The sequence below is a fragment of the Dermacentor silvarum genome, chromosome 1 (genome assembly GCF_013339745.2).
Source record: "Dermacentor silvarum isolate Dsil-2018 chromosome 1, BIME_Dsil_1.4, whole genome shotgun sequence".
NCBI lineage: Eukaryota > Metazoa > Arthropoda > Arachnida > Ixodida > Ixodidae > Dermacentor > Dermacentor silvarum.
The window spans coordinates 51,830,433-51,852,710 of record NC_051154.1 but is presented as its reverse complement, the minus strand read 5'-3'; the positions used below and the strand labels follow the sequence as shown (position 1 = coordinate 51,852,710).

At 45.0% G+C, this 22,278-nt stretch overlaps 1 protein-coding gene across 1 annotated transcript in view; it reads left to right on the top strand.

Annotated features, from left to right (window-relative positions):
- The first annotated feature begins 327 nt into the window (after positions 1–327).
- LOC119463028 (CD63 antigen) overlaps positions 328–22,278 on the top strand; it is a 46,404-nt gene continuing 24,453 nt past the window's right edge. Inside the window, exons 1-5 of the mRNA XM_037724105.2 lie at positions 328–508; positions 3,069–3,254; positions 5,134–5,208; positions 8,694–8,789; positions 12,626–12,733. Of these exons, the coding sequence (XP_037580033.1) occupies positions 443–508; positions 3,069–3,254; positions 5,134–5,208; positions 8,694–8,789; positions 12,626–12,733 (531 nt within the window). The 5' untranslated portion in view covers positions 328–442. The remainder of the gene's footprint in view (positions 509–3,068; positions 3,255–5,133; positions 5,209–8,693; positions 8,790–12,625; positions 12,734–22,278) is intronic.

Here is a 22,278-nt window from a genome sequence, read left to right as displayed (position 1 = left end):
GTGATTCACCTCCCTCTCATGTCCCTCTGGCTTGAAACTTTTCGCGCACAACTACGTCACAGCGCGTGAGGCGGGACTCGCAAGAGCCGCCAGCGTCCCGGCAAGTCTAAGAATATAGTTCCTAATAGTGTGGTGGTTTATATTTCGTATTTGAAACATAAAAATCATATAATTGTATTTACGCATAGAAAAGTTAATTTATATTTTTATACATTTTAGGAAATAGTGCAGAGAGCATCATTTAGTTGCGAATGTTTATCGATCATTGCGCCCCATTTTCCGCTCGCTGCAGCTGCCCCGCGCGGATGAACACAAAATCAACTCTTGCGCGCAGAGGCAAAGGCCATTAACGCTCCGTGCGCAGTAGGCTCGGTGTTGGGTGGCAACTTTCTTCTCCTGTTTTTGTTTCCTCGGCGGCATAGCTTAACTGCTTCTGTTCACCATGGTGAATTCATCAAAGATGGGATTTGTGAAGTACCTCCTCTTTGCCTTCAATGCCATATTTGTTGTAAGTACTGTTTTGTACATATTTTCTAGGGCTCCTTCTGTGGCAGGGCGCGCCGTAGTGGTAGAAGGCAGGTTGTGGCTGCTTATGACAACTAACCGAGAATGTGAGATTTGTATAGCACATAATTTTCGAGCATTCGTGATTTTCGCTATGCGCCTAGCTTTGTTGCGTCTTCAGAAGCGTTTTGTCGTTTAAGTTGGTACGCACTAACGGACTGCCCTTTTATTTTGGTCTATCCGGTTTCCGTAGAACTACGCGTTTAGACAAATAATGCTTATTTGTGCAAGATTATTGTCTCATGCACTTGTGTAGGCTTCTGAAAACGTTGAGCCCGCACATTTTTGTGTAAACATAGATGGCAGCCCCAGGAGCAGGATCATGACATGCCCGAAAATCTCATGAAATGGCTTCCTCCCCTGACAGGCGTTCTGTGCAAGCAGTTCTTTAGTGCATCTGACATAATGCTGTACTGTAAAGTTAAGCTTGTAACACTCGCAAAAGGACACTCAAAGGCGCCATTGTAGGGGCGTATTGCCTGCGTTACGGTACATCCGTCGCATGCTGTGGGAAATGTCGCAATAAGTGTAAATAACGCTCGTCGCCGGTCGTGTCCTGTGCCACATACGTCACATTTGCATCACAGTAGAAAACGAAAACTGCATTTCCGCGCGAAGATGTTCGCTGTTGGGCATTCGTGGGGCGCATGCGTATAGCGCGTCGTGCCTTGTTTTGCACCCAGCGGTCGCAGTTCTGCTTCGCCTTGTCTGTCGTTTCGTCAGTAAGCTCGCACTGAACTTTAGTGTACTAGTAATGCCCAAATGATGCCGTGTTTGTTTGTTATCCGCCTGTTATCGAATGCACTTTTAGGTTAGCTTATTTTATACTGCGCACGTCTGAATCACGTCTGTGCACCCGTCCGGAACCAACTTTCGCGGCTCCGGAGCTTTGAAGTGGTGCGGCTTGACGTCGTAATTGTCTGACATTGCGCTAAAGCCGTACCAGCCCAAAGCTCGATTGGTCCGAGTCCGCGATAAGTTACTCAATCCAAGCTTGGTATCTAACCGATGTGGAATTGACATTGGTACTGTAGCAGCTTTCCTTATGAGGTCCTAGCGACCGCTTAAGGGGATTAGCAGTAGTTTAGGCCCCGTGCTACATCTCACTGCACTTTAATAAATATTTGCACTCTTCTACTTAGCCAATTTGTCATGTGATGCTTTCCCAAGATTTGTATTGCAGCAACGTACTATATTAGGAAGTCTTTCTTCGTGTGTAAACAAATGCTTTAAGGCTTTCATAATTTTATTACAAATGGCATTGCTTGTGTGCACACATACTTCAGGAAGCTACAAAGGGGAAAAATCGTTGTCCTCCTCAAAGTAGCACCTCTGGTATCGCCAAGCTATGGACCAGACCAGATGTTTCAGCTGTAAAGCTTTCTGCCTGAGGAACCCATATGGGTTTCCTTTGTTGCTTAATGGCTTTGCATTTGACAAATTCATCTGCAGCTTTGTGCTACTTTGGGTGGATGACTACTCCCTTTAATGAAACTTCCTCCACCTTCAGGTTTCTGTACTATTTATTTGATTACTCAGGAAGGCTATTGTGGATGGTGCAAGAAATTGAAAAATGTGGCCTGTGCCATGCATCGCGTTTTCTTGTACTTGTAGAGAGAAATAAAATTGTCAGCATCGGCTAGCCAATAGTAAGATTCATGTCTTCTCACATTGGATTGTTAAGTACTTGTTCAGTGAACGCATATTGACATCGTGAACGAGTGGAGAAAAAAAGCAGTCTTGCTTTTCAGTCATTTTCAGATATTATTTTCTGCTCTGCACTACTACAGCTTTTGCTTCCTTGCAAGTAGGTCTATCCTGAGCCTGCATTCGCAGTACCCTGCTGCACTACTTGTTCGACAGTTATCAGCAAGCACTACAGCCTCCACTTGTGCATCAATATTGTGGTTCGCCATCACGTGATGGCCTGCCACTCTGTTCGTCAGGCTTCTTCAACCACATAGAAATTGTCTCCGCCATTTTGCAACGGCATCAGAAGCTGGGGCATTGTCACCGTACACTGCCATGAGCTCGGCATGAATCTTTGGCATTCTGTCCCTTAAAATGCAGAACGCGGATCAGTGCTCGTCCTTTTACTATGGACGCTGCCATTTTTGTTTTGATGCCCTAGGGGTGTTCAGTGGTACTATATAGGACAGTTTTTACATTGTACTAACACTAGAGATGCGTGCTCATTTTGATGCCTAATTCTACGATTGTTCAAGCTTTATAGTGCAGATGAGATGAACTTTATGAATGCTCCTTGTACTTGTCTACAGTTAGCCTCAACCAGGGAGTTGCAGGAGCCTGCAAGGCAGTGGAAGATTTCATGACAAAATTTGCAACCACCTGAAAGTTGCAGTAACTGTTCTGTAGCTCTGTGCTACTTTCACGTGGCTGGCAACCTTCTTTTTCATGAGAACTTCATATGAAAGCAACTTTTTACTTGTTTGTTCATCCAGTCTTAGTTTGTGTATTCAATGTTATGCTTCTCGCTCTGGCAGCTCTGCGGCATTGCCTTGATAGCTGTCGGTGCAGTGGTGCTCACAGCCCTAAGCCCACAGAAGCCTTTCTATGAGGGCTACCTGGGTGCACCCGTGGCCATTGTGGTCTTGGGGGTCTTCGTCTTTGTGCTTGCCTTCCTGGGATGCTGTGGTGCCATCCGGGAGAACTACCATATGATTATGGCGGTACGTACTCAGGATTTGTGTAGCCTTTTTGAGACTGCTCTGGCCCCAGATTTAGAACTGTGACTGAAAAAGGCTGGAGGCAGTACTGGTGTGATAGAATTGCTCTGCACATCAGAGATGCGAGAGTCCGACCATTTTGGTTTATTATCACAAATATTTCTTCCTTATGCTATGTCATCTTGCTCCTATTTCCACAAAGCCAGTAGAGATTATCTATACACACAAGCCATGACACTATTGACAAGGAGGAGTAGGTCCTCACATGCAGTTATTTGCTTTCATGTTATCTGTGGCAGATGTTTGAAGATCCACCCACCGCGGTGACTCGGTGGCTACGGCATTCTGCCGCTCAGCATGAGGTCATGGGTTTGATTCCTGGCTATGATAGCCACACTTTGATGGGGGAAAAATGCAGAAATGTTTAGTACTTAGGTGTAGGTGGCCGTCAAAGAACCCCAGGCAGCCACATTTATTCCAGGGCCCTCCACTATGGCATCCCACATAACCGGCTGTGCAGTTTCATGCTGTTAAATCCACAATTAGTTTAACACAAAAACAGGGTGCAGTACAATATCCTTTGAGAATCTATTGCAATTTGTCCTGCACAGTGTGTAAATGTAGGAAATTGTGTGCAAATATTTGTGCGGTAAAGGACAAAATTTTGCAACAACTCTGGCCACCTGATCTTGGATTTAGCATTTTATAAAGGTAATTTAACTACTTTTTCCAGTTTTAATCTGGCAACTTTGTTTAGGTCGTTTTCAAGCTGTCTAAGTCTTTTTGTATACAGATGTTGAGCTGATGAGCAAGAAATCGCCAGGCTTTTACATTGCAGGCACTTAGCTTCTGGCAGTAAATTGCTGTTCAAGTGATGGAGTTTAGATGTATACCTCTGCCTTAACCCGCCGCGGTTGCTTAGTGGCTTTGACATTACGCTGCTAAGCATGACGTCGTGTGATAAAATCCCAGCCATGGCGGCCGCATTTCAGTGGGGTGAAATGCGGAAACGCCCGTGTACCGAGCATTGGGTGCACGTTAAAGTACCCAAGGAGGTCAAAATTAACCTTGAGTACCCACTACGGCATACCTCTTAACCAGATCGTGGTTCTGGCACGTAAGACCCCAGAATTAAATTAAAATAATGTATACCAATATTTTTCAACATCTGAATAAATGCATACTAGCATGCTGCATCACCTAGCCTTGTCTTTGTCACTGTTGGAAGTAATCGTGGGTATCGAATAATAAAGATGTTTTAGGCGAGATATTTCTTTTTTTTAAATTTCCGGTGTCTTAATTGGCACATCTACTTTTCAAGTCATTCGGGGAAAGTGGCACACAATACCTTCCTGTAGATGTCTTGTTTGTCAATTTTGATACAGTGGGTATCATTACCATGGTATGTCAAAACTTCGTTGCGTATTGGTCTGTGTGCACAGCATAAATGCAAAAAAAAAAGAAAAACAAAAGGTTGTTCTCTTCCTCTCTGAACTTAATATCTGCAACTGGGCGCTCTTGTGTTGGGATTCACCATTGTAATACTAATGATTAATGTCAAAGGAATTGCAGCAAAAATGGTTTGCTGGGCGGGCCTGTATTTGCAAAAAAACTTAATGTAGTGCTGTGTCTGTGTGCTTCTTGCTGCAGGAAAAAGTGCGATAGCCACTGAAGTGACCATGACTGTTTCAGTATCTGATACTAGAATATTGGATAGCCAAAGAATGCCCCCCCCCCCCCCTCCCTTTTTCGCCCCAGCACTCTTTGCATTACCAATGATGCGTTTTGTGCTGTTTCATTGATTTCCATGTGTACTGATACTATTGAACAACCATTTTTGCTAGCGCCCGTTTCATTATGGTACCATTCTTTTAACTTTCAGTTCAGTGTGCTGCTGACTATTATTTTGATCTGTGAACTGGGAGCGGCCATTGCCGCATATGCCTACCGATCAAAGGTACAGTGCTAGATTTTTATATTTAGCGATTTTAGTGCATTCATTGCATAATTCCGAAGAGATTTTTTTTTGCATGATCATATTTCTGGAGTTAATGGCCAGTTGAACTGGCCATTAAGCAAATGGTCAACGTAACTACCATCATTGATGACTTGGCACATCTAGAAGAATGAAGCCTACACACATCATACACTGTGGTTGTATATTGTTTAATACAGAGTGTAACACAGCAAGATATGGGTGAAGCATGTTATTTTGACTATTTTGAAATGAGTCTAATCTGGAACTCTACCATAGTGGCCATTTATAGGCCAGATCTATGGCTTTGGTACAGTAACCCGTATTAATTGAAAACGAAAGTGCTGGTCATGATTTGGAATGGAGGCCTCGGGTCAAAAATATTTCGGGGCCTTCCAGTATGGTGCATAATTTTGCGATGTAAGGTCAGTCATGTATGGGAAGATTTTCATTCATGCTGATCAGCCGAGTAACAAGCACACGTATTGACCCCTGATTTGTAGGGATGTTCATTTTTCATCGCCTCCTGTTATTATTAGCTTCTTTATAAATCAATCTTACACTTTTCAAGCTCTCTAAATGTCAGCCATGTGATAACTGGCGTGATTAGTATTCCCTGCATTGTAGGCTTGTAAACTGTAATATACTGTGTATTGTAAAGCTATAGTATGCTATATAAAGTACTTTTTTTACATGTGGGGTGCCTAACATACATAGCACTTCTTCAAGCTGTCCAGAAATTTCTAAATTGGCATGTGGCAGGCATGGTTCATTGCTTCATGGTCTTGTATTTCTGTTCAGAAGAGTAAGTTCATTAGTTGCCAGAGCAGTGCACCAGGAAGTTTTATACAAGCAGGTTTTTTTTAGAACTATAGAGACATTTATGAAAAGGTGCAATAGCAGTATTGAGACACAGTTTGCAGAGGGGTAAGCCAAGGTGGGCACACCTTGCCACTGGAAATGTAACTGCCACACGAGTAACTAACCAAAGGTATTAAAATTTGATTACAGCATTGTGGGCAGTTGGTTATAATGCCAATTTGTAGGCAGTCACCTTTTAACTATTTTCCTACCATGGGGAAAATAGGTGTTTCTTGTAGGTTACGCCAGATTTTTTTTCTGAAGTAACTACTGCACTCAATATTTTATGTAATACATAAAGAAAAAGCAGAATGAATGCACTTGTCACGCATAAGTTTTATTAATGAGATGTATGGCATAAAAAGATATAAATTGCCAAAATCAAGATTGTGGGATAAAACTGAACAAAGTTTGTAAAGACACGCTTGTATCTACTAAGAAAAAAAATGTAACAAAAATTGAGATATACAAAATGTATTGCCGTCGAATAGACACCATCTCCGAAAAAATCGAAACTTTTCAATAAACAGGTATTCCGCTACAAAAATAACTGCAAGCACTACAGTTGGGCGTGCCGGGCTGCAGCCACCGATGTTCAGGGCTGGTTTGCTTCATCGCTCTCAGTGAAATTCCAATGAAAAAGCAGCATCCTCAGACTCGCTGCTGCTCGACGCATCAATAAAATCGGCTGCAAACGCAGAATTGCGAGATCTACAATCTTTCAAAGCACGTGTGCTGCTCTCGGAGGCGGCCATTTTTGCTTTCTACTTTGATGATTGCGAAACTTCGGAGCGCGTTAAAAAATTACCGCCTGGCGTGAAAATGAACTGCTTAGAAAACAAATATAGGTACCCTCATTCACGTTTCATAGCAGTGTGACCGCGAGCAGTGAGGAAGGTCTTAAAAGCGGTGTTTCAAACCATCGATAGTGGGCTAATGATGCCCAGTGGGCATGGTACGGAAAGAGTTAAGACTACCCCATTTTTTTAAATCAACAAAATTGCACCTTTGAGATATTCATCAGTATTGCTGCTCAGCCCGGGCAGTATAGGAAGAGTGTACAAGTAGTGCCAGGACAGCATCTGGTATATTACTCTGGAAGGCCATGTCTCATGATGTGTGCATCATAAATTTAAATGACAGTGCATGCAAGTGGTCGAGTGTCTTTTTAAACTTGCTTTAAAGGGACACTAAAAGAGAAACAGTAAGTTAGGCCGTATTACTAAATTTCTAGAAAGTCAAAAAGTATACTCTCATTGCAGTAGCGCACCCAGGATCTCTGCCAGGGGGGGGGGTTGACAGTTTGCCAATACCATCTAAACAGCACTAATTTCGATTTCTTCACGGGAAATTGTCAAGAAAATGCGCTTCTTGTGAGTGTGCAGACGATTGCGCGTCTTGCATCTTAGTTGCAGCACTAAAATGCGTAAGGAAAGAAAAGGGGTTAAACAAAAGGGGGGGTTAAGTCGGCCTCAGGGGGGGTTACAACCCCCGAATCCCCCCCCCGTCGGTGCGCCACTGTCTCATTGTAAGTGTAGGCTTGGCAAACCAGAAAATACACAAAAAATATGATTGGTTGATGCCTCGTTCAAGTTCACTCACTAGATTTCCATGAAGTCGTGTATTTTAAGTCTCTTCCTGCCCAGCTAATATTCATGCATAAAGAATGAATTGCTTTTATTCCAAGTTAACTAGCAGCTCTACCTAGGAAGTTTTGACAATTTTGTGATGCAAAACGGTCCATGTTCGAGAAAATACCTTGAAATTTGTGACATCACACTCATGTAGCAGCACTACGGTCTTGGTGAGGAATATTAGAAAGGGAAGTTCTGCCTTCATTTTTCCCACTAGTAATCATTTTTTCTAATGAAGGAAGGAAAGTGAGTTTTAAAGGAATACTAATTGTATGAATTGTTTTAGTAACCCTTTAACTCCGAAACTGATAAGACCCAGACATCTTGCACCAAAGTAGGTGGTCAGTCTGTCTATGCTCTTGAGATGGCTTGTAGTTATGCCTGGCAAGCGAGACCTTTCACTGTGATCTGCTGCGTCACTCCCTCATTCGCCATCAAGACGCACACCTCATCATGGGGTTTTGCCCTCCACAATGCATGTGTGATTTTGATATTGCCGGGATCTAGTGGAAAATTTTTGAGTCTCAGAATTAACTGCAGAATGGTTTTAAAACTTAATTGCTTCCATTCTTGCGATGTACTATCGACCAAAAAAAGTTTACAGACCAAGGGATCTGACAAAAAGCTGAATATCTCCGCAGCCTCAAAACGCAGCTTGGTATTCCCATTTCCGTCCTCTACTGGTATATGTGAACAACATTGTGATGTGTGGTTTTACTGGTTACATTTAAGAGATGCTCAGATATTTAGCGTTTTCTATTAATTGCTAGTGTGTGGTGTGAAGGTTGGGCAGCTCACCTACCTGTTTGGCTTGCCTAGACTTCATGTAATGTGTACTAGTATACTTGGTGCATGCTACACAGCTATTGTGGTTACTTCATGCTTCTTGGTTCGAAATGCATTTGCGTATTTTATGAAATTACTTCCTTGCTGCTATTTGAGGAAAGTGCACTGATAATGTATTTCTTTCAGATTGAAAATGCTATCAGGACAGAAGCCAATAAGTCGATCAAGCAGTACCGCAACAACACTGATGTGCAGCATCTGTGGGATGACATCCAGAGCAGTGTAAGGCCCGGTTATTTGGTGCTTCCTCTCAGATACTTTGTCCATTTGCATAATGTTATTCAGACGATGTTGTAACAAAGTTGCCCCTGGCACTAAAATACCTTATAGATGACATTCATTATAAATGTGCACACTGATATCAACGTGACCAAATGTACGATAGTCTCTGTGAAACAAGCCCAAGCTGGCTGCTTTGTAGATGGATAGGGGACACTTTTGGTGTGCCATCGGTGACTTGTGGTGCTAATACGGGACAGGTGACAAATTCTAAATAAAGGCGCGCTTTGCACCGTCTGTTAATGTGCAACACAATGCAATGGTATAATTGGTGTGATCACATGACCCCGGCATGCTCAAGCGGCGCAACTGGTTATGTTTCATTGCAAGCCCCTGGCTAACATAAGGTGCATCCAGAGTGCACGCTTTTGCATGCCGTATCAATCAAACATACTGTAAACTATCATTGCAAGTTGCTCTAGCTTAGAATTTGCCATTTTTGCTGCCAGAATTGTGCCCAAAAGGTGTTGCAACGTTAGTGGTACAAGACTGTCTGCAAATTAGTGTTTAATGGCTGTTGAATTTAATATGCACTTATTACAGTACAGAAGCAGCATGGAATATAGCTATGCTTGTGTTCTGTATTTTTCTGGTGTCTCGCATAACAGCGCTGTATTGTAGGTTTCTGGTGGTGCTTGTGTCTGAAGTGACCTGCGTCCACAAGTGTTAGTAGCTTGGGAAAATAGTAGTCTTGTGTGAGGGGGTCACAGCTTCTTGCATGTGGGGGAGTGCTCTCTTCATAATGCTCAAATGAGATCACAGCAGCCATTTCAGTTATCTACACTGCCTAGGTATGCAGTTGAGCGCCTCTGCAATGAAATGACCTGTATAACGAAGGAATAATTCTGTGCGGCCCGCCACTTTTACTGCCAAGTGACCTGTATAACGAATGACTTCGGAGGCCCCAAGGTTTTTGTTATAAAGGCGTTTGACTGTAGCTTGCTAGTGTGCAAAACAGCACTCTTGTATTGCCATTTTTGCAGAATGCAAGTGTTGGCTTCTTTATAAGTTTATTCAGTAACATCCATTTCATATTGTGTTAGCAATTTGGTGTACTGATATATCCAAAAGTAAACTCAATCTTGCTTTACACTAACTTTGATCATCAGTATATGTGCAGTTACGGTTACATGCACCACATTTGGGCAAGCCTGTTCCATTTTAAGGACATGAATAATTGGACAATAGAGGAATGCTTTTTGTGCTCAGTGATCTGTTCTCATAAGTATTTGTGAGGGGCTTCGAGGGGTGACATGCCAGAGCATACAGTAAAACCTCGTTCATATGTTCTGGAAAAACATGCGACAAAAAAAACATACTATGACTGAAAACGTACAATTCCAAGTTGCAAAAAAATTTGGGAGACTATATACTTGCCGTGGCTCAAGCGCGCAGACACCGGCGTGGTCAAGTCTGTTGTCAACCCGTGTTGGCATGGCAAAAGTACGTTTTGTATGCCTGATTTTGATGAAATTTGCCGCTAATTTCGTCCTGTAGCCGATAGTTCGTTGTAGCGTGATCTGTTAAAAAGCAAACTTGTTGCATTAATATAGGTAGACCAAACTAAGGCTAAAATATGGTCTGTTATATCCGAAAGTCTGTTGTGCGTGGGTCCGTTGTAACGATCGTAGACTGTATAATAGCTTTTCTACAGCTAGTTTCAGTTTAGTTTCCCGGAGGATGGTGTATCGTGATGTCATGGCACAGTATGTGGGAGCAGGACATTGTGCCATTTTGAAACTTGCGTTGGCTCACTCGGTTGTCCGCTATGCTGCTACATCGGCCCTCGAAACGAGAAGCAGTGTACAACGCGACTGAGCGAGCCGGAGTGACTGTCAAAATGTCGCAATGTCCTGCTTCCACATAACCACATAGTGTCATGACATCATGGCACAGTATTTTTAAGTTATTGACTAAGCAATTTTTTGTTGACATCATCAAGCACCACACCATAAATTGTCTTGTTTCTCTTAGATGTTGCTGTCGTAATTCATGCTAGGGCTACTTAATGCCTGCTTAAACCATATTTTGTATATCTTGACAAAAGCTCTTTGTATTGGCCAAAATGTTTAGCAGCTTTAATGGATATGCAATGTGTTGAAATTATTTTAGAACATTGTAACATTGTTTTTCACTTCAAAAAATTTATTACAACCATATTTTCCGGTGTATAAGTTGCGGATTTCTTCTGGATTTTTCATCGGTGCGTCTTATATGATGGTGCGACTTATACGTTTTTTCGGAAAACTGCTGTCAAAATCGGATTAGGTGCTATGGCCAGGAGAAGTGCGTTGGGTTGACCTCCTCTAGCAGTTCCTACTGGTTGTGTGCGTGCTACGGAGGTACCAGGTTTTTCTCGTGATCGAGTTGCCGAGCACCGTGTGAGGATGGAGCAGCAACGCAAGCGGCGGCAGGCCGACGGCAAGTTGACCGACCCCGAAATTGTCGCATCTGCAGATTGCTTTCAAGATATGGTGTGCGCCGCTGCGCAAACTACGCAGTTGCTACCAGAGTACAAACCACTTTCCCTCCTGCGCTGCCCTTCGGCTTTCCCCCCTTGTGCGCAATTCTGCTCACTGTCGCACGCTTTCACTCGCACATACAGCATGCTCGAGGGATCGAATCCCAGCCCCGGTGGCCGCATTTCGATGGAGGCAAAATGCAAAAACGCCCGTGTGCTTGCGTTGTAGTGCACGTGAAAGAACCCCAGGTGTTCAAAATTAATCCGGAGTCCTCCACTACGGCGTGCCTCATAATCAGAACTGGTTTTGGCACGTAAAACCCCAGAAAGAAGAAAGAAGCACATACAGCATGCGTGCGGCACGCGGGAACGATGTTATCGCCCTTGGACTACTTCGCAGCGACCACGACGGCAGAAATGCATCTGCTGGAGTGTCCATATCATTGCTATCGCAATTATATAGGAATGGCACCCATATGCTTGTGCGTGACCTGTGGTCACGAAGTGAGACGGTCACTAATTTTTTTTGATGGCTTACCGAATGAACTGGTGCGTCTTATACAACGGTGTGACTTATAGACTGGAAAATACGGTATTCAAATCTTCAGACTTGTATCTAGAGTAGTTTCAGTGATGTTTTCTATGTTAGCAGTGTCTTGCTGGGATGATAATTGAGATTGGAGCATTCTTCTGACTCATCCTAAATTCATTATTTCTGGAAACCAGACTATAATACACACAGAAAAATGAGTGAAACTGCTGTGCTTTTTGTGCAGGGAGTAAAGTTGCTTGCATATCAATTGGATAGCAGTCTGTTTCCTTTGATCATATGTATCCTAACAAATGAAATACGAATTGTCTCCTCAAGTCTATAGATGGTTTGCATTAACGTCATCGCGGCCGCCATCTTGGGGTACTAGCAAGTCGAGAAGCTGAGTAAACAAAAAACCGTGACAGCATGAAAGTCTTGTCTTGCCCCCAGCGACAAATTGATAACACCTATAATCTGGTGAAAAATGGTCCCGGTCAAAAAGTAAAATGATGTACGCGTGATATGGTCCACTGACGTCATTGTCGCTGCCATGTTCGGATACTAGTACTGTGAGTTGCTGCGTCCATGAAGTCGCGTGAAAACTATCCATTGATTGGTGGTGGTAAGATGTTGATATGGAGTGTGCACATTAGGTTCTGCTGGATAAAGGGCCCTTTGTGCAGCTATTTTGTAGTTTTCTCAACGTTAGAATGCCTTTTGCACATGGTCATGTCCCTGTGGCCATTAAATATTTTTAAATTAAGTGTATTGCACTATTTTTTGCAGCTGCATTGCTGTGGTGCCAACAGCACTGCTGACTACGAAGACAAGCTGCCTCAGTCCTGCTGCCCGGACAAGCCTGAAGACTGCAACCCATCCAAGGCATACAAAAGGGTGCAGTAAACTTTTTCATTTCATTGAACCCAGTCAGTTGTTAGATTTCTGAGAAATGTCCTTACAAAGGTGAGCGTCAAGCAGGTTCTGGAGGCATGTGACCTGATTTCAGTAGGGAAGTTTTGGGAGTGGCAATTATTCATGTTAGTCTATGTGAGCACTGGTGTCTCCACTTGTTTGGCCTTTCTGGGAAAATGCCAAGAAAACCAGGTGTGAGAATTTATTTATTATTTATGTGCTACCAGTTTTGTGGAACTGGTGTAGTGCTGCAGCCCAAGAGCCTTTCTGCAGTACCGAAAAGTTCATCAACATTATGCACTTCATTGTATGCCAGGAGTTTGACATCTGCGCAAATTGCATTATTTTAATACTCTTGCAAATTTCAATGTTTACTTGCACCAAAAGCAAGAAATTGCCGAAATTTCTGGGCTGTTTTGAAAAAGCAGAACAGTTACCACAAATTATGGGGATGGAAACTTTAGGAGGGAGAGAGCTCATTTATCATGTCTGAGGAGAGTGTGGCTGGCTCACATTTGTCTGACCAACGGGCACTGGCTGGTGTTGCAGTTACCATACTCTCCTTCTCACGACACTGACCGAGCACGGTCATGAACCTGCCGTTCTGTCTGTAGGCCCTGCTATCCTGGGTATTGATGCGCAGTGGCTTTTCCCGTGTTAGCTCCCCCCTTATTTAATACCCCGAAAGGGGCCTTTAAGGGATTAATAATGATCCTAACGTCCCCCCAAGTCTTAATGTGCAGCCAATTTTTACGGGCTCAAAGTAAGTAAATTATGTATGCCCACATCTAACACCCACATAGTTTCTGTAACAAGATAAAGGTACAGTATAGACCACTTATAACGTAACCGCTTATAGTGCAGGACCGGATATACAGTTAAACCTGCTTATAACGAACCTCCATATAATGAATTCGCGCTTATGCGAAACGACACGCGTCCACGCATCCGGTACCTGATGTGACATTCCGAGGATGAGTGCTTCGACAAAAACGGAAAACGGGTGCGCGTTAGAATCGAGTAAATACGGTAAACGTTAATTTTTCGAATTTTCGTGCCGAACCTGCATATAACGAAATCCTCTTTATAACAAAGTTTTTCGGTAATTTGTCAATTTCGTTATATCCAGGTTTAACTGTAATACGCTCTTTCAGACTCCTGTTAATTTTCCAATAGGACTCTATGTATACGCGTATCGCTTATAGTGCAGTTGTGGGAGACTGAATACCGGTTACAGTGCGGCTGCCTGGAAGTTCGGCAGTCAACCGAGATGGCAAATGCTCCCCTCAAGCCGTAGATGTACTCTGACATCAAGCGTGCCTGCGCCTCGAGCTCCACAACGTTGCGTTGTTACACAACACAACTGGCATGTCTGGCGCCGTCGGGCACGTTCCAACGTTGCTGGTGCGTGAATAGCTTCGTTCCTATTTTTCGCGTGCCATCCGCGCTGGCCATGTATCCCAGCATTCCTCTCGCGGAGCAGGCAGAATGACCCAATGGTGGGAGCGCGCGAAAGCACGTCCGCCGCCGCGGCTCTAGGCATGGTGTGAAGCGTGCACAAGCAAACATGAACATATCTCGCTCGATGACCCCGGAAACTCACTGTGAAAACGCTGGAGTGAAGAAGTGTGGCAGCGAGCGAATTGACCTACGTGCTGCGTCTCGAATAAATGTGAACTAAGCCACGAAAACACAGCGCATGGCAGATTGTGCCCCCGTCGCAGATGGCTTTCAAGATATAGCGGCCCTGGCGCACGAGCATGCGCAAAGTAGAGCCCTCCCCCCCTCCGGGAGCTTTGCGCGCAATGGAATTCGGCGCGCTTCTTTCCCACTTTCCTCCATTGAGTGCGCGAGATTGAGCTGCGATCGCCGGCTCATCCTCGCATGGTTTCACTCGCATATACATCATAAGGCGCGCGGCTATGATTTTATCGCCCTTGGACTTTATACGGCACCTCACGGCGACGGCAGACATGTGCCTGGAGTGTCCACGTAATTCCTATCTCATTAAAATTGTTGTTTTGCGCCACAACGAAGATTTTCCGATTCCCCGTCAGCTGCCCATAGAAAGTAATACAAAAAAGTCCCTTCATAACGAAGGTGTTATTCGGTATTTCCGCTTCAACGAACTTTTCGAGAACGAAACTGGGACTGAATTGAAATTGAAACTGCCAAGTAGTCAAATTAGAAGGCCCTTCCAAAGCTGTGACGATCGTATGTCCGCTTGAACGAGGTTTTCGCGAACGAAATCAAATTCAAAGTACCGGTTTAAGCCACTGCAATCCATAGCCACGCATGATCACCATGCGCCTGCGCGGCACTGCAGGGGATCACCACAATCGCTGCCGTTTTCTGTGTTGTGTGTCCGGTTGAAATGGCTACGCCAATGAAGAAGCGTAAATTTCTCTCGTTAGAGAAGGCACATACGATCGCCGAGGCAGAAAGCAGAAGGAAAAATCTCGCAGTTTTGCCCGCAAGGCGAAGCATCGGTTGCGATAGCAAATTAGTTGACTGCTATACTAACTAAAGATAGTAGTTTTATTGGCCGTATAAACTTATCATTGGCTAACTAAATTACCGGGCACGGTGTCACACGCGCACAGATAAACATGAACAGATCTCGCTCGATGACCGCGGAAACTCCGTGTCAACACGCTGGAGTGAGACGTGGCAATAGCAGCGAACGAATTGACCTCCATGCCGTCTCTCGCTTCACCACGAACTAAACGTCGAAAGCACAGCGCACACGACTCTACCGGCACTAGTTGCACTTTGCCTCCATCGCAGATCGCTTTGAAGATGAGGCCTGCGCGGGCGCTCACTTTGTGCACGTTGCAAATTGCTTTCAAGATAGCGGCCGCGCCGCAGCCGCTGTTGTGAACACGATGCTAACGTCTCGTCGTCTGGGGAAAATGACTATCCGCTAGACACACAGACTCCGGCGACTGCTTTGAAAGTAATCGATCATTTTCGCCTCATCAGAAAAGTTATCAGAACCCACGACAATGCGATGGCTCTTTTAACGGACTCTGAGACTCGCGTAATGCCTTTGCTTGCCGTGAAGCGTAAGAAATCCAGGCTGACCGACTTCGGGAAATAAAACTTCCGGTAAGTGCAAGCTTGCCAAGCTTGCCGACTTTGTCATAAATATGCAGTGAAATTGTGATAATTCAAACCGCTTCATTGCGACGGTGTGTGTGCCGCAAAATGAGTGTTTCGTGATCGGCCGGGCGCGCGCGTTGGGTTAGGCGTCGGCCGCGATGTACGAAAAATGCTGTAACAGCGGCGCGAAATGCATTCTCACGTGAAGTTGACACTCTATCGACTGCCTTCGGTACATTTCAAGCTCTGCCTTCGGTACATTTCACCCTGCCATCGCGAAGATTTCCTGGACGATGGTTTTGATTTCGTTCCCGGCTTTGCCGTTTGGCAAACGTACCGTATTTACTCGATTCTAAGCACCCCTTTTTTCATGATCGTGATGCCCAAAGGGAGGGGAGGGGGGTGGAGTGCTCAGATTCGAAAAATCTCCGTCACGCTCGGCTCCGGCTACGCGCGGCGCACGAGCGTCACGAGTCTGCGCAGCTCTGCAGTCCGACTGTGCAGCGAGATCGCGCTGTGGACGCTGTGCCACCTCGGCACTCCGACGGCTCCAGCTACACGTGGCTTGCTGGCGTCATGAGGCGGCCTTGCCTACGCGCTCTTAACAAATAGAGGGGTGCTTAGATTTGCATGCAAATTTTTTCCCCATATTTTTTTCACGAAAATAGAGGGGGGGTGCTTAGAATCGCGAACATACGGTACATACGTACCAATTTCGCATCAACGAAGTTCCGCCACAACGAAATTTTTCGTGTGTCCCGTGAATTTCATTGTAGCGGGACTCGACTGTAGTGCGGATATTCGCGACCCCGGTGACTTACGTTATAAGTGGTTTACACTGTAGCATGTCCCCATTGTTTTGCAGTCTTAAATATTAAAACTTGCAAAATTTACCTTCACAGGACTTCTTGGAATGGAAATTGACATTTAATGTCCATTATTGTTAGTGACAGTGGTGAACATGTTGTGTTCCATGCTGGCCACTACATTTGTTAATCCTTCTTTCATGGTACAACGCTTTAACCATCATGAATGTGATGATGGCCCATGCCTTGACCGCCCATTTTTTTCAGTTCTTATAGCAGCGTGTACGAATCCCTGGAGCATCAGGATGCATGACGTAACTGTGTTACCTCTAGCTTCAGCATGTAAAATAAGTTTTGGCAGTGTGGGAGGATTGCCCGAAGCCAGACAAGAGAATCTATCTCCTGATTGCAATCCAGTTTGTTTGGCGGTGGTCGGCGATGCAGCCTTCTATTGTACAGAATTGCTTTAACCCTTTAACTGGTAGCTCAACAATATTGTTCACCTAACAAAAGCATCTGCAAAAACTAGACAAATCCAAAAATTAGTATGTGCCTTCCAATTTACCTTTATTTATGTACCTGCTCAACAGTGGCGTTCACTAAAATGTCGAGCGTGAGGAGCCGCAGATGTATTGGTCACAAAACCTTAAGGCTTCGTCGTTATCTTCTTAGCGCCCGTGGAGGTCATATTCTCGCCAATGCGAAAATGTTTTTCCTTTTTTAAGCAAGCTCTCATTTCTTAAATCCATAAAGGTACATCTCAAGAAGACACATTTGCCTTGCCAAAGCAAGTGCCAGAGACCACTTTTGGACCACACATTTACCCTTCACCACGGGGCCAAAAATAATTTTGACCTACTATATCTCGCATAGTTTTTGGAGAAACAGTTTAACATTTCAACTAAAGCAATAAAACCATTCTACGTCAAGTCTTATCTTGCCAGTTAAATGGTTAAAAAGGCGTTTTGTTTGCGATTCCACTACTGATAAAATCTGTCAAAGATCCTGCCCCTATGGCTGTGGCAAAACTGTGCATTTAACTTAGGAGGCAACTGTTGCCAAAGTGGCAGGCATGGATGAAAATAAAAACTACAAAAAAGTGGGTGACACCCAAGCATAACCTGTGAAAGATATTTAAAATGCCGAGCAAAGGAACCCCTCAAGGAGCGATCTCCTCTGCTCTTCAACATGGCGATGTGTCGCCTCGCACGCCATCTCAATCGGATATCCAACCTAGGTTACACGCTTTACGCAGACAATATCACGCTGTGGGCGAGCAGAGGTTCCCTAGGGGATAAAGAATACGCGCTCCAAACCGCGGTATTAGCGGTGGAGAAATTTTCCCGAACGAGCGGGCTGAAGTGCGCGCCCGAAAAATCCGACGTCATCCGGATACATGCGAAAGGCTACAGATCCAGAGGGTCGATTAACATTGTGGTTGAGGGCTAAATGGTCTGAGAGGCACCTACGATGCGAGTCCTGGGTTTGTCGCTTCAGAGTGACGGGAGAGCAGCACAGACGCTCAAAACCATCAAATCTGCAACCCACAACATAGCCCAAATGATACGTCGAGTGACGTATAGAAAGGCGGGAATGCGAGAAATCGATACCCTAAGGCTCGTACAGGCCTTGGTGATTAGTCGAATCACATATGGCTTGCCCTACCAAATCCTGAACAGGAAAGAGAGGCAGGCCAACACGATAATTCGAACAGCTTTCAAAGCGGCTCTGGGCCTGCCTAAATCTACCTCCACGGAGCGTATGCTAGCTTTGGGAGTACACAATACTTTCGACGAACTGAGGCAGGCCACTCTGATGCGACAGAGGGAGCGCCTCAGCTTCACAAAAACTGGCAGGGCAATATTGGCACGACTTAATATCCCAGCATACCCGATTTGTCTCACCGAACAGGCCGTACCTCTCCCTCCTTGGGTGAGATCCAAAATTACAGTAGCTCCAATTTCCAAGAATATGCATCCCGAGTAGAACAAGGAAAGGCGCAAAGCACGCGCACAACATATTCAATCAATGTACTCCAATAATGCTAGGTACAATACGTACTACACGGACGCAGCTGCGTATGCAGAGGCTACCGGGCAGCGCTACCAAAGGAGGTATGCCCTGGCAGTCATGAACGCGATCAGCCAGCAGCAAATTACCGTGTCAACCACGGCAGGCTCTCCCACCTCGGCCGAAATGTTAGTAGTGGCGATCACGCTCGCTCACGCGGAGCGTTAGGAAAGGGACTCGGTCGTGGTCACTGACTCCCGGGAGACATGTTGCATGTTTCTCAAGGGGCACGTGACTGTGGCCTCGCGATAATCCCCAAATCGTTCAACCACCGCCATCGCCTACTCTGGTGCCCGGCACATGCAGGGGTACAGGGGAACGAACAGGCTAACGCGTTAGCTCGAGTGTCTATTAACCGAGCGATGGCGTCCTCTTCGAACCCCAACCTCTCACACTATCCCTCACCAAATCCCATCAATTTAAATGTCAGACATCCTTGCTCATCAGCGCGGAGTCCGCAGAAAATACCCGCTGATTGGCGCAAAATAGACAGGGAGTCTACCCCATCTAAAACTGCTAAATGCCATGTATACCACCCGCTATAGGGCAACGTGCCCTTGGTGTGGTGGCATACCTACACTAATACATGTAACCTGGGAGTGTACTAAGAACCCTCATAGGCCAACTAATATCACAATGGAGCAGTGGGAGGCACAGCTCGCCCGTTCCAACTTGGCAGGACAAAAGTCCTTAATTAGCCAGGTCAGGCAGGCAGCAGAGGCCAGTGGGGCCCTGGACTGAGGGGCTCTGACCACCGCTCCTTAAAATATTTTCCAGACAAATAAAGTTTATAATATATACCGTATTTACATGATTGTAGGTCGACCCATTTTTTCAAATTTGGCAATCCAAAGTTGGGGGGGTCGACTTAGAATCGAAGCCGAACCGTGTACCGCTAGTAACGGCAAGAGAAACGAGAAATCAGGGGTGCTACGGCGTGGTTACAACTTTGCACCTACGTTTTTATGGTTACGGTAGAAGCGTAGCGTAATAATTTACTGTATTGCATACATTTTGATTGCGCGCACCACGAGCGCACGGCTCTTGTGGGAGCATCGATCATGGAAGAGCCGCCGCTTAGGGGGTATTGGTAGATGGCGGAAGAGCCGCCGTTTGGGGGGTATTGGTAGCTGGCGGAAGAGCCGCCGTTAGGGGGTATTGGTAGTTGGCGGAAGAGCCGTCGTTAGGGGGGTATTAGTAGTTGGCGGAAGAGCTTTTCTTTGAGATATGATTGTTTTCGACGGCCGCGCGCATCTGTCACTTCTGCTGTTGTGCTGAATCGTCGCGCCTGTCATGAGTGCCAAGAACTTTCGGCGCTCGTTCTCAGCAGCGTTCAAACGGGCTGCTATCCTCCATGTTGAGGAAACTAACAACTGCGCAGCAGGACGCAAGTCTGGAGTCAGTGAACGTGTGGTGCGGCAGTGGCGGATTCAGCGCGAGAAAATTTGGCCTCACTGGCTACTGTGTGCGGGTGGGTCCTCTCTGCGTGGGGGGCTGTATCGCGCGATGTCGTGGTGCGGTCGTTCGCGAAGTGTGGACTCACTTTTGATGACGACGTGCTGTGGGACCGCAGCAGCTATGACGGCAGCAGTACCAGTGAGGTCAACTCTAGTGACGATGAGTAGTCTTAGCAACCCCATCAATAAATTTCCCTTGTGTGAAATGCACTCGTGTGGTTTTTCTCCCCCCATTTTTTTTTTTTTTTTTGAGACATGCAATTTTGGGGGGGGTCGACCTACATTCGAGTCGACTTACAATCGTGTAAATACGGTATGTCATCCTGAGACGCTCTTCCTGTAATTCAGTTTCTCCGAGATCGTTTTTACAAAGGACTTTGGTGAACCATGTACATAAGTGCACTGTAAAAAGCTTACAGTGGAACCTCGTTAATACAATTCTGCATAATATGTTTCTTGGGACACGTTTTTTTTTTCTTTCCCCAACTATTGGATGATACGATTTTCAGATACGCTTTATTTTCCGGCTCCCGCGAAGGTTGTATCAACGAGTTTCCACTGTATCGCCCAGCAAGCAAAACTGTATTTTCCGATACAAGATGGGGAGGGGAGTATCATAACATGCTTTATATAGTATGGCAATGAACATTATCTGGTTATAGCAAGTGCTCATGGGTTTTCAGTACTATCTATGCCATGATAATATAGCTACTATTGCGGAGTAGCAAGGTGTTTTAGCATGGCAAACACGCATAACTGTCATGGTAGCACCTTAGTGCACTTTTTGCACCAACAGTTCAGGCAAGATTCTCTACCATCTGCTCTAGCTCAGATAAAAATTTTATGTCTACAGAAGGGATAGAACTAAAATTAAAATGAAGCTAAAACCGAATTCATAGCGTTGGCAACAGCCTGCTGTTTTAGCCAGTACTATCAACATTGTCTGCACGAGTTGGTGGCAGAACAAGTTTACATGTAGGACAGCGCCATGCTGCTTTCATGCTTTAATATGAAAGCTCATTCAAAGGATAAGTTAGGATAAGTTATCTTTATGGGTGTGCGAATATTTAAAATTTTCGAATATAGTCTATGCTGTTCAATTTGTTCAATTGAGAATATGCTATTCTAAAGCACAACACTACATGCATCTGTTAGTTACAACCATGTGAGGAAAACCAACACTGAAGCCAGAAAAAGCATAAGGAGTTTAAACTGGTATGTTGAGTTGAAATGTAGAAAAAAATTAAAAGGAAATTGATAGTGGACAACAAAACTCTCTGCGGATGGACCATTTTTTGCATTGCACATGCTACTGCTAAAATTTGTGCGAAACAAGTGTGCCAGTGATTCAAATTATGTAGGCCAATAGGAGTGCTCCTGGCATGCCATGTGACTGTAGTAACGAATTGCGACGATAATTTATTCTTTTTGTGCTCGCTTTTGTTGCTTTTATTTCTGCATGGAGAAATTGTGCTGCGGCAATCAAAATCTCCGATATCTCATGCATACAGTGATACAAAGATGGCGATGCAACGTCAACGGAAAGCTGCACTCACACTATCAGCGATGCAATAGCCCTTGCCGATTTCGAAGACAACACACTAAAGAAGAGCAACTTTGTCAAATGCTGCTGTGTATTTGTTCCAAATATTTCGCCATGACATGAGGCAAGATCATTTGTGGGAGAGAAAAAGAAAATCGGAAGTTTTCATCAAGCCTGCCATTTCATTGCAGCATCCCCCCATAATTTTCCAATTCTTTACGATTTTGGGTGATACAGTCGACGTCCGATTTCCCGGACCCTCAAGGGACCGCGAAAACGTCCGGAAAATCGGGCAGTCCGGAAAAACGAATGCACGTGAAAACGCACCTTTTTGGTAGGTATTTTTCGCTGACGGAGAGGGTCACGGCCGGAGTACAAGATTCTCATTGCTATTCAGCCAATGCATCGTTTAGGTGGCTCTGAAAAGAGCCGTTTATAAAAAAAAAAATACGACGTGGCCGGCGCTACCTCATAGGTCAGCACTTGGGCGCAAAGAAGTCGCTTATTTTCTTTTGCACGGTCCGCTTGCCCGCGATCATGTCTGCCTCA